Genomic DNA, 13,552 nt, shown 5'->3' with positions numbered 1-13,552 from the left:
GTCACATAGCATCCTCCCTGTGTGTCTTCATGTGGTTTTCCCTCTGTGTATGTTTGTCTCTGTGTCCAAATTTCCCCTTTTCATGAGGACACCAGTCATGCTTGATTAGGACTTATTCTAATAACCTCATTTTAACTTGATTACTTCTGTAAAGACCCTGTTTCCAAGTAAGTTCACATTCTGAAGTACTGGGAGTACTGGGAGTTAGGACTTAAACGATTTTTTGGGGGGAGGTACAATTCAACCCATAACAGGTAGTTAAATATTATCAAATGAATTTTGATGACAAAATCATTTTTTTCTCATATACAAATGAAACATTACAATATACTAAATTCTCCTTTTTCATTTTTCTTGGCATGAGAACATATTTTGTTTTTATTATCATTTAGGGGCAGTTGTTACCCAGTTCATTGGAACTAATATATTATTTATTCATTTGATACCCAGTAATAATGAAATAGAGTAAGCTCTCAGAATCATAAACATCCAAATCTTTAAGATTCTGGTCTGCTTCAAAAATTGAATATAGTCTGAAGGACTTAGTATAGTATATATTAAACACATATTTTCCAGTTTCTGTATATTATGAGACAAAACAGAAACATTTCATGAAATGTCAGTTTTTCAAAAGACACTTTCTTTAAGCTACTGGGTTATAACATCTATTCTTTATCTAACTGAACTCCCAAAACAGTAAGCTTGACAATTTTAAATAGTAAGGAATTTGTTTTTTTTTTTTTAATTTAAATTTATTTATTTTAATTAGAGGCTAATTACTTTACAATATTGTATTGGTTTTGCCATACATCAACATGAATCCGCCACAGGTGTACACGTGTTCCCAATCCTGAACCCCCCTCCCACCTCCCTCCCCAGGTTCGATGCAAGATACAGTAAGGAATTTCTGAGATACATCATTTCACACTGCTTCCAACTTCTTGTTTCAAAAAGAATATACAGCTTTTCTAAATCTTGGCCCTAGAAAAAATATTGAATATCCTGTACATTATTATTGCTACATATCTGGAACAATTAAAGATGTGTTCAGTGAACATTGCTGCTAGTTACTATAATATCAATAGCTAAATTACTGTTAACTTGACTATTTACTTTTATATGTCCACTATTCTTATTAATGACTTAAATGATTTGGGAGTTTTGGAACTGCCATAGGAGACTGCCTAAGGTAAAAAGGAACCATGCATATGAAAATACAATTGCTCTGACCTAGCTTAGTTTCCTCAGTGACAGAAACATAATGGGATGAACTGGATAAAGCTAGAGTCTGGATGAATCTGCTTAATGCCATCTTGAAGTGAAGTGAAGTGAAAGTCACTCAGTCATGTTGGACTCTTTGCGACCCCATGGACTATACAGTCCATGGAATTCTCCAGGCCAGAATACTGGAGTAGGTAGCCTTTCCCTTCTCCAGGGGATCTTCCCAATCCAGGAATTGAACTGGAGTCTTCTGTATTGCAGGTGGATTCTTTACCAAACTGAGCTATCAGGGAAGCCAATGTCATCATGAGACTAATTCAAATAGGACTAGCTTTTAGAAGATGGAACCTGTCCAAAAAAGAGGTCTTTATAATAGGATGGTAAAGTAATGCCAGTGGCAAGATAATTATCCAATTCATATGAATCAAACCTGGATCTCCTGCATTGCAGGCAGATTCTTTACCATCAGAGCCACAAGGGAAGTCTATAAATTGTACTCTGTGTATTTTTTTCTTAAGCAAAGAAGAGAAATATATGGTAAGATATATGGTAAATCAGAAATGTTTGAACTTTTGTACATTAAAAACTCAGCTTGTGATATGTCACAAAAGTATGAGAAACATGAATATCTTGCTTCGGAAAAATAATTTTAGCAGTCAGATATGAGGACTGAAAACTGAAAACCTGCTAAGACTTCAGTGGTACCAGGTAGTGGTTCACAGGCCAAATAGGTTTAGGAAAACCACAAGACATCTCAGATGGAGAGACTGTCAGCATTCCATTCAAGAGTCAACTGATACATTAATAAGGAAAGATGGTTGAGAAATGGGTTTTGTTTTCTTTACTGTCATTTCAAAGTTTTTCCTCATCTGTTAAAGGACACATTTCCATCCCCTCCCCCCACCAGGAGGAATTTTATTTCAGTAATGTACTAGCTCCTCACTGGGTGAAATTTTTCTCCAACTATCACCCTGACTTTTCCTAATCTAGTGTATAAAGGTATTTTGTAACATAAAAGAACAAAATTTTCATACCAAAAATTTGTACAAAAGCTAGATAATACACAGTCAGACTTCTAAACTGTAGAGATCTTAGTGCTAGTATATTTGTAAAGAAGATTCTATTTGAAAACAGCTTGAAGAAAATGATTCTATGAACTGATTCTGTGACCTTTATTTATATGTTTAACAAGGCAGTTCCTACTTGTAAAATGTGTTTCTTAATACATATTTTTTCCAAAATATTTTATATACATGAAAAGATATTTGTAAACATGATAAAATTTCAAAGCATAAAAATATAAAAGGTACAAAAAAAGTGCAAAAAGAGAAAATATATATAGTGCAAAAAATCCTCTCTGTCCTGATCCTCTTTTCCCTCAGTTCCTCTTCCCAGAAGCAGTCATTCTTAATGTGTTTTTGTTTCATGCATGTATTTAAAAGCAGTTGTATATGTTTGTAAGTATACATGTGTGTACATTAAAAATATACACAAGGAGTATACTATATTCATTCTTATGCATATTGTTTCTTCAATTAATACAGTTTGAAAATTGTTCCATATAAAAATTTTAAAATTTGAAGTGCCTTATTTCATTAACATAGGTCACCTTTTCACAGTCAAAAGGAAATAGAGCATTAAATTTATACTTTCAAAGTTAATTGTATGTGCATGAATGTAGCATTATGATTCAAACAGAGCATTTTTTCTTTGGGTGAAAGTTTTTTGAAAACTGGTTTTCAGGTATCTGTTTCCAAAATAGAATAGAACAAAATAACATAGAAAATTCAAACATACCTGAAATCTTCAAAACTAAAATAACCAAATATCTTTTCTTATTCTGTGCTCAACACTTATCAGAAACAAAATCACAGTAAATAAGCAAACAGATAACAAAGGTTTAGTTTAAAAACAAGTTCCAAAATACTTTGAAGACAGTACAAATTCAGTCTAATGGTCTGAAAGAACTCTGAGCAAGAAGTCATAAGTTCCAGACCCAATTTTGCCACTCATTATATCATCATAAGTAAATTATCCTACCTCTCTGGACCTCATGGTCATTTTTTTTTTTTTTTACCTGCAAAACTAATGGGGTGATTGATGATTAAGTTGATGATGATGATGATGACAATGATAAAATTTGATAATGATAATAATAAATGTTAATTCCCACCTACTTTATACTTGGCACTCTGCAAACATTAGTTAATTTACTCCTCACAGCAACCCAATGAGGTACATACTATCTCCCCTTTACACATGAGGAAACTGAGGCTTATAAAAATGTGTGTACAGTTTCTCAAGATCACAGAGTTAATGGTAGAATCAGAGTTAGAATCTATGTTTTCTGGATATGAAGGTTCAGTTACTGTTTTCCAATCTTTTTTCTTAATTTATGCTTGATTTTCATAAGCATAAGAACTTCACTTGCCCCCACTGTGATTCTATTATGCTTCTGACATTGAAAGTCACTACAATATATTATTTTCTAATTTATATCCATCAATATCTTCAGTATTATAGTATTATGCAATTAGATCCTGAAGTGCCTATTGAATCATGAATATTGAATTAATTAATTATTAATTAATATTAATTAAAATTAATATTCATTATAGTTTTAGTGTTAAGTGTAACTGGAATATTAACTTAATCAAAACATGCAATTCCATGGCCAACTTAGGTAAGTATTTGGATTGTCACAGCCACCTGATCAAATAAAAATAGAGTTCAGTACAACTTTTTTCCAATGGAATAACTGGAAAACTAATATATCACTTATCAAAACTATAAATCCTGGGGCTTAATTTATCTTATGAAAGAACACATTCAATTTTTTAAAATGGATTTTCTTTTATTAATAATTTTTATTCTAAATATTTTTGGCTTGTGTATGTATTTTAGGAAAGCTATCCTCAGATTCAGTGCAATCATCACATTGTTCAACAGCCCCAGATCATCCACTCTCCTCACTGTGAACAATCCCATTCTAGTCAGAAAATCCAAACCATCACAGGAAGTGATTCAGTTTCTACAAACACTGGAATTGAACTGTGTCATGGTGGCTCAAACCATACACATGAGCAGGTAAGATTAATGAAATGATTCCTTGTAAAATTGAAATAATCTCTTAAACCCTTTTCACACTTCTGTATAGATACCCACATTAAATTTTCATCAAAATATTGATGGGTTATACCATGGGGATTTGTGTTTTATTATGGCATTTTTAAAATAAAATTTTCCATCTCTTCTCAGAACACAAAATAACTCAGGTATGTTAATATGTTAAATCTATGAGGGAAGTTAGGAACTGATAAATGAATACCTAATTTCTAGCTGAATGGATCCAACAGTTGTACAACATTAAATATTTTCATGAGATATGATATTTAAATGAATTAGAGTTGATATTTCTAAGATGATTGTAATGGTAACATTTCACAAGCTGGTAACTTTTATGTTTTCTTTGCAAATTTGGTATATTAACTCAGGTTATAATAGGCATACATTTTATTGTGTGTTTCATTAACAAGACAGAAACTAAAACTTAGTTGCTAAGAAGAAATCTGTTGGGATGCAATCATCAGTGACTAATTTATGTTCTGAATACTTTGGAAACTTGTAAACATCTGTTATATAGGTGTTAACGGAAAAAAAGATGGTCTTGAATCTTGGGAAAACTAGCAATAATAACTGGAACTATGGGAAATAAATCATCATTTGTATGTTTTAATATTTTTCCCAGTAAAAAATAACTTGCTCAACTGACCTCTCTCATAGGCAACTCATATGCAACTGAAAGACAAAATAAAAATAATAAGAAAAAATAAAGGACCCTGCCCATATAAGAATATGATTGTTTTATATTAAATATGCATGAGGTTATTTCTAAACACTGAAACTTTGAGATATGCACTTTGGCAATATTGGTAAAAACAAACAAAAAAGAACCACAAAAGATTTAAAACACATTTTTTTTCCAACTGATAAAGCCTAAAATTATCTTTTCCCTGAATATCATATCATGTATGGAAATACTGGCTTTAGAATTACTCTAATACGGTCCAGATGATGTTGAATTTCTTAAATGGGTTAGTAATGACAATTAGAAAGACATTTTTTTAGGTTAAATTATTTGAAATTTTCATTTTTGTAGGTCAAAGTTCATCAGTTCAATATGTTACTTTGCTTCTGTTTCCTCATCATAAGATTCATCATCCATTTCTTACAGGGTTATTGTAAGAATAAATCATGTCTTGTATGTTAAGCACTTAACGATTGTTGAGTGCTGACAGTAAGTACTTAACAAATGGTAATTACTAGTTTACAGGAATAATTATTATTTGTAAGCATTAAATCTTCACACCAGGTACTATGAAAAATACAAACATCAGTAAGACATTGTCACATTTCTCTTAGGTACTTATTGTATAATAAGGGGAAGTGGCAAACATATAAAATATTATACAAAGCAAAGTATGTCTGTTATAAAAGGAACCTGCAATGAGCTTTGGGAATAGAAGAAAGAAGAAATTAATTTCAGCTGGAAGATGTAGGAAAGCTTTGTTGAGGAAGAAGAGATTGACCTGGGTATTAAAGAGTGAATAGAATTTCCATATGTGGTATGGTGGTGTGTGGCATGGACATCCTAAGAACAGGGAGTCACATGAAAAAAGTGATATATTTTGGAAGGTACATTTGGGGTTTCAGGAATAGTGGTTTGGTTTGTATGACAAAGGAGACATGGGATGAAGACTATTAGAGTGTAAGATTAAAATGATATATTAAGGCCAGATCATGAGGCCATTGCCGTGGCATGATCTTAGTTTCTTGACCAGGGATTGAACCTGGGCCTTCAGCTGTGAAAGCATGGAATCATAATCACTGGGCAACCAGAGAATTTCTGAAGGTTAAGTTTAAAATTTTGAACTTTATTTGGCAGGCAATGGAGAATGATTGAAGGTTATTAAGTAGGAAAATATTGATAGCTATGATTAGATTAATTCTAGAAGCTTTGTGCAAGATAAATTGAAATATTGATTAGTTTTATCTTCACAGTGTTCAGAATGAAGAAGATATCATTATTGACTTTATTGTTAAGAAAACTGAGGTTCACAGAAGTTTTTACTTGCAAAGGCTTTGTATAGCTAGCATGTGATAGAGCCAGGATTTGTACATAGTTAGCCTGACTCCAGAGCTTACTGAGAGTTCCTTCTGGAAGTTGAGTCAGCAGTGTGGAGAGTCCTTGGTCAATAATGTAAACATGAGTAGGCCAATGGATTAAGAGTCTGCCACTGGAGAGGCTTTGGTGTTATAACAGAAAGTGGACTAGCTTCAGGGTAGGAAGATCTGAGTTCAAGTCCCAGCTATGTCCTTTTCAAGCTGTGTGTTCTTAATAAATATTAAATCTCTCAGAAATATCCTTATCCATAAAATTCTGTTAGTAATGTCTACCTCACAGAGTTGATGTAAAGACTAAATGAAAATATGTTTGATGTGCTTCATAAACTATAAAGTCTACAACATGAAAAATACCACAGAGAAGGATTTGCAGAGAGAAGATTATTAAAAGATATTTCAGCAAAGTATAAAACTTGTTTTTGTTTTGTTTTTAATTAATTTATTTATTTTAATTGTAGGATAATTACGATATTATAATCTTTTACCATACAAAGTGTAAAACTTAAGCTAAGATAATGACAGTAGGATTGAAGTGAGGGACAATTATCAGAGATGGGAACAATATCATAGGATTAAGCATCTTATCCAAAAGCAATGGTAATGCTATGATATACAGAATAGCCCTAGGAAGCTCAAAGCTAGTAATTTTCACCTATGTGGATAATATAGAATTGGCTCCATTTCTGGTCAAAGTGAGGATGGGGTAACCTGATTGTGCAGATCCCATGGGCAAAGCAGGGCAGAAAATGAATTGTCTCACCTAAGGTCTTTGGTGTTTACACGTTAGTCTTTCACATGAGTGGAAGAGTCTTTGAAGAGTAATAGAGCAGATGTCAGTTAGGCTTTTTTTCTTATACTAAATGTTGACCCATTTTTAGTTTGTGTTTAGAGTTAAATTGCAATTCAGAGGTCAAGGAACACAGACTTTAAATACAATTATTTGGGTTTATAAAACCTGATTCTGCTGAGCTGCGTGATCCTAGGTAATTGACTTTAACTGGGCTGAACATCAGTTTCCATATCTATAAACAGGGAAAATCACACTTAACGTGCAGTATATCTACAATAGAATTAAATGAGATAAAATATGTAAAGTATCCAGCTCAGTGCCAAGCACATAGCAGATGTTCAAATGAATGTTTGAATCTTTACCTTTCCCTCTTCATACTGAGGCCCCAAATCCTTCAAAGCATCAATAGGAAATTGATTCCCATTGTAATAGTTTTCAGTTCAGTTCAGTCTCTCAGTTGTGTCTGACTCTTTGCAACCCCATGGAATGCAGCATGCCAGGCCTCCCTGTCCATAACCAACTCCCAGAGTTTACTCAAACTCATGTCCATTGAGTCGGTGATGCCATTCAACCACCTCATCCTCTGTCATCCCCTTCTCCTCCCACCTTCAGTCTTTCCCAGCATGAGGGTCTTTTCAAGTGAGTCAGTTTTTTGCATCAGGTAGCCAAAGTATTGGAGTTTCAGCTTCAGCATCAGCCCTTCCAGTGAATGAATATTCAGGACTGATTTCCTTTAGGATGGATTGGTTGGATCTCTGGCTGGCTGTCCAAGGGACTCTCAAGAGTCTTCTTCAACACTGCAGTTCAAAAGCATCAATTCTTTGGTGCTCAGCTTTCTTTATAGTCCAAACCTCACATCCTTACATGACTACTGGAAAAGCCATAGTTTTAACTAAAAGGACCTTTGTTGGCAAAGTAATGTCTCTGCTTTGTAATATACTGTCTAGGTTGGTCATACCTTTTCTTCCAAGGAGCGAGTGTCTTTTAATTTCATGACTGCAGTCACTATCTGCAGTGATTTTGGAGCCCAAAAATATAAAGTCTGTCACTGTTTCCATTGTTTCCCCATCTATTTTCCATGACTAAATCACCTTTAAAGTATCTTCCAAGAAGCATTAAAATATTTTTAAAAATCAGGTGTCCAAAAACCTGGCTTCAAAATAATTCAAATAAAACTAATTTTTGTATGTTTTCCATGGTTCTCCTTAGAAACATTATCATTTTGGTTTCAAATTCAGAACATCACTGATCACATTTCCTTTCTTGAGGACATTAAGAATAATGTGCTGTGATCATTTTCCTGCCAGGGAAGGAACAGATAATTCCACATATGTTAGCCACAGTAAAAAGCTCAGTTGAACTTGTTTTAGAAGTTTTCATACAGGTGGTGCTTAAAGAAAGGCTCAAATAATTATATATATTGTACACACAACTCTTTTGCACTTGGCTTGAGACTTCCAAGGAAATTTTTAGAGTCATGGGAAGATGTAAATGGAAGAGTCCTGCTCACTTAGTGCTATTGCCAAAGAAAAAATCTCCAACCTCTAATGTCTTTCTTCTATCATTTAAAAATTTAATTTTTGTCAACATCAGGACTGCACAGATCTTAGTGTCAGGTACTTTCTTTTTAATTTATTTTTTAATTGGAGGAAAATTACTTTACAATGTGGTGTTGGTTTCTGCCATAATTATACTTATATTCCCCTCCCTCTTGAGACTCCTCCCTCCCCTACCCCACCCCACCCCACCCCTCTAGGTCATCACAGAACTGCCTGGCTGGGCTTCCTGTGTGAAACAGCAACTTCTTACCAGCTATCTGTTTTACACATGGTAGTGTATATATGTTTATGCTACTTTCTCAATTCATCCCACTCTCTCTCCCGTTTCTGCCAAGTGTCCAGGAAGCTTGTTACAATATTTATTTAACATAAGCCATTCACTAATGATGGAAACTTAGGGCTGCTTAGCTCAATAAACTCAGCAGTTCTGCCTGTTCCCTCACTCAGTCACATGTGGCTCCAGTCCTTCTCCATCTTTATTGCCTTCTTCATCTCGTTATTGAAAATGAGCATCTTTTGTGTAAAATTCTCTTCACTGCTATCCTGTCCCCAAGTTTAACTGGTGTCTGTTTTGGACTCATTTTTTTCTCCAACACCACCCTTGTCTATCTCCTGTTACCTCTTGCTCTTGTGCCCTTTTGAACTCTTGTTCTGTGACAAACAAATTTTTTTTTTTACTCTTAAAACTGTTTTTTTTTTTTTAATCAAAGCAATGCATATAGATAGCTTGAAAGTTCAAATAGTATTAAATGGCATAAAACAAACAGCAGTTTCCTGTCCCAACTCTTTCCATGCCTGCCTGACCCCAGAGAACCATTTTCAACCCTTAACTTTTTTTCTTCTGGTGTTTACCTTCATATAGCTAAGTAGTATGAATATACCTATGCTGCTATTTTTTAATTCATAAATATTGTACATTATCTGTTGGAAATTCTGATACATAAGGATTTAGTTCTATAAACCCTCCATTTACCTGTTTCTATCCCTTTCATCATCTCAATATAGTTAAATCGCCATTTGGGGGACTAAATCATTATTCAATGTTTATATTATTCTATTATTGCTTATGAAAAAAGTATTCACTGCTGAACAAATTTGTGTACTATTTTGCTATTTTTATTAGTACAACTATTATTTGTTGGTGTTAATAATTCCCTAAGTTTTTTCATTTGTTTGGTTTTCTATGTATCTATTGGATTCTTTTCTCAGTACAATTTTATACAACTAAGTGATCGACCGTTTCTTCTCTTTAAAACCCTGCAACCCATATACACCGCTCCTCATTGCTCATATTATCATTACTACTGATCTTCTAGTCACTTTTTCCATCCTTCAACAGTTTCACTGGCAGGATTATAGGCTTCTTCCCACTTTTGCCTAACCCCTGCCCTGGAATCATCTGTGAGAACTTCACCACCATGAAAGATCACCATATGATCTTTCCTATGCTCTACCCTCATGGTTTTTCATCACTGTTAATTTCTTCATTTCTACTACATCTTCAACTCTCATAGACTTTGGCCACTCCTTGAAACCTCCTCATCACTTGAAACTGTTTAATCTGGAATTCTGAATGTCTCATCACTTTCTTGCATCTCCTACTCCCCAATTTCCATTGAACTTTGCCCTTAGCAAGCTTTCTCACTCTCAGTTCCAAACCAGGCTGGTGTCCCTTGTCAGCTGATTCAACAATGCTCTTGCTAGAAAACCTTAAAATTGTTGTTGCCTTCTCTGATTAATCCTCACCTTCACTGATCCCTTACTTTGGATAAACTGCCATCCACTTTCTTTGCCCCTAGATTTTGACTGCTTCATGTGTTAAAGTTCACAAACTAGGCTAATTTTATCTCATATATATTGTCTCTATCTTGCTGGACTCCTTCTGTTGCTAGGAACTCCTTTTAGTTAATTCTAATTATTTTGCCACCACGGTCCTCAGTATCTAATCCTTACTTTTCCCACCCTCTTTGTACTCCAGGTCCCACTGCTATTCTCTTATTCTCTGCAGGTGGCCTTGCCTTCTACTGAGAATGGGCAGTGGAAGTAAGATTTTATTGTGCACCAGAATCAGTTGGCAGGCCTGTTTAAATAAAGATTGGTGAGACTTGACAATTTGCATTTCCAAGTTCAATGGTTATCCAAAGTTTACTTGGTCCAGGTACCACAATTTGAGTTTACTATGTGAACTCCTTCAACACTCTGCTGCTGCTGCTGCTAAGTCGCTTCAGTCGCGTCCAACTTTGTGCAACCCCATAGAAGGCAGCCCACCAGGCTCCGCCATCCCTAGGATTCTCCAGGCAAGAATACTGGAGTGGGTTGCCATTTCCTTCTCCAATGCATGAAAGTGAAAAATGAAAGTGAAGTCGCTCAGTCATGTCCGACTCTTCACGACCCCGTGGACTGCAGCCTACCAGGCTCCTCCGTCCATGGAATTTTCCAGGCAAGAGTACTCTACTTCATTGAAAAATTTCTCTGTACTTGGAGCAAACTTTTGATTCTTTGGATCTTTAAGAATTAAGAATCTAAAAATAAAGAATTAAGAATCTAACTTCATCTTCAAGGTGACTCCCTTAGCAACCCTACCAATCTATTGATTTATGATCTCACTCTTTGTTCCCTTCATCTGCAAAAACTCTGAAGCAGGAAGGCATAATCACTGCCTGCCATTTCCTCACTACTCACACATTCCTGAATGCTTTGCAAACCAGATTTTAGTTTCAACTTTCTCCTGAAACTGCTTTTATTGACCTCTAAGTTGCAAATTTCACTTTCTTTTTTGGTTTCATTTTCATCTTACTCCAGTTTGATGATAAGTGATTCTGTTGATCCATTGTATTCCTGATATTCTTTCTTTCCATTATACTATACTGCTGCTTCTAATTCTCAGACTTCATTCTTCTTTCATCAGATCTTCCCCAGAAACCCATCCTTGGCCTTCTTTTCCTTTCTCTATCTCTTCTCCCTTGACTATATGGTATAAAATCTTGACTTCTATGACTTTTACATGATCACCTTTACATGGACAACTCTCAACATTTCCCTGCTAAGCTCTAATCCATAATTCATTTATTTATTTGTTTTTGGCTGTGCTGGATCTTCATTGCTGTGCTTGGGCTTTCTCTAGTGGTGGCAAGAGAGGGTTACTCTAGTTGTGGTGTGCAGATTTCTCATTGTAGTGGTTTCTACTGTTGGGGAGCACGGGCTCTAGAGCATGTGAACTTCAGTAGTTGTGGCACATGGACTCAGTAGTTGTGGCTTGCAGGCTTAGTTGCCCTGAAGCATGTGGGATCTTCTCTGATTAGGGATCAAACTGGTGTCCCCTGCATTGCAAGGCAGATTCTTAACCATTGGACTACCAGGGAAGTCACTCTAATCCATTATTTTTTACTAATTGATCTCTCTACTTGATTGTCCCACAGTCATCTCCAATTAACCACATATAGCTTTTCATTTTATTCCCTCTATTAATGATATTTTCAGTGCTCTAATTACAAGACTTAAAATTTACTTTCCCTCTCCTTTGCCACCTCACATCTAATCAGTTATCAAGATTCTTCTTATATAAAATCACTCTTACATAGCTGAAGTTGTGTTTCCTTTGTATAACTCTTTTACCATTTGATCTGCTTTATAGCTCTTATCAACTGGTCAATCTATTATATATATCAAAGTTATTTAGACATATATCTTAGCTCTTCTAAAAGACCATAAGGACCTTGAGAGAGGAGACAGTGTCTTATGTCTTTTTTTCAGTAGCACTTAAAAGTGTACCTTAAAACAGTACTTAGTAAGTTCTCAATAAATGTGGGCTGAATGAATGAAAGCATCATGCCACTGAGACCTTTTAAGTACTTCCTGTGTCTTGTGTGTATAGCTTTTAGCCTTTGGGTTAAGGAAAAAGTTAGATGTAAGATAAATTACACTGAAAGAGCTACGTCATGTGTGTAGTGAGTTTTTCCGCTGACTCTGCTTACATAATAAAGAAGTGGTTCCATTCCTTGAATAAATTACATACTAAGGAATGGCAGAATAAAGAAATGAAAGAGAGGTGGAGAAGAGAACAAGTAGCAAAAAAGATGGTTTCAAGAAGTTATGTATTAAAAATACATATTCATTTAAAATTAATTTCTTTGGGATATGTATCTTCCAATACAAGAAGTATTTAGAGTGGCTTAAAAGAACAAATAAGCTGTAATAGATCAGAAAAAGAAATATCAGGAACAGTATAAAGGAACAATAACTCCAGAAAGAAAAGAGCACACAGAAATGCAGGCACAGAGTTCCATGCCATTAGTAAAAGTGGGCTAAAAACTTGGCTCTGAGATTTCTGGAAACCACAGGGAGGGAAAAAAAGAAAAACATGATTAGTGACAAAATTCTCATTGTTCACAAGAAATAGCTAAATAAATTTTCAGTAGTTACTTGTATCATAGGAAAATGTATTTTATTTTCCATTCAAAATAATTAAGCTGTTACAAATTCAATCACTGGTATTCATTATAAAATGACAATCCAGACCACCTACTTTAATTGGTTAGGAGTGGAAGAATCATCTTATTTCATTAAAAAAGAAAAAAATACCCAACCTATACATATACACCAAAAGAGGGGCAAGGACAACATTGAGTGGCTTTCAATAAAGTTAATTTTAGTTGCTTTGTTAAAGCACCTCTTTCAACTAGTGTTTTTCCATCTATTATAATTAATATTTAGCCCCAATGGCATATTTTATGACAACTTCCTCATGCAACAAATGTTTACTGAGCCTCTACTATGCTCAGTTGCTATGGTAGGAGCT

At 34.7% G+C, this 13,552-nt stretch overlaps 1 protein-coding gene across 2 annotated transcripts in view; it reads left to right on the top strand.

The window, feature by feature from the left end:
- Window positions 1–13,552, top strand: part of POF1B (POF1B actin binding protein) — a 99,325-nt gene that overhangs the window by 47,143 nt on the left and 38,630 nt on the right. For both annotated transcript variants that reach the window (XM_086387999.1, XM_086387997.1), the window contains one exon: window positions 4,126–4,308. In XM_086387999.1, coding sequence (XP_086244125.1) covers window positions 4,126–4,308 — 183 coding nt within the window. The remainder of the gene's footprint in view (window positions 1–4,125; window positions 4,309–13,552) is intronic.

The sequence above is a fragment of the Bos grunniens genome, chromosome X (genome assembly GCF_055505025.1).
Source record: "Bos grunniens cultivar Pamir isolate PY7600 chromosome X, Bosgru_T2T1.0, whole genome shotgun sequence".
In the NCBI taxonomy this organism is placed as follows: domain Eukaryota; kingdom Metazoa; phylum Chordata; class Mammalia; order Artiodactyla; family Bovidae; genus Bos; species Bos grunniens.
The sequence above is the reverse complement of the archived record's forward strand: the minus strand, read 5'-3'. Positions and strand labels throughout refer to the sequence as shown.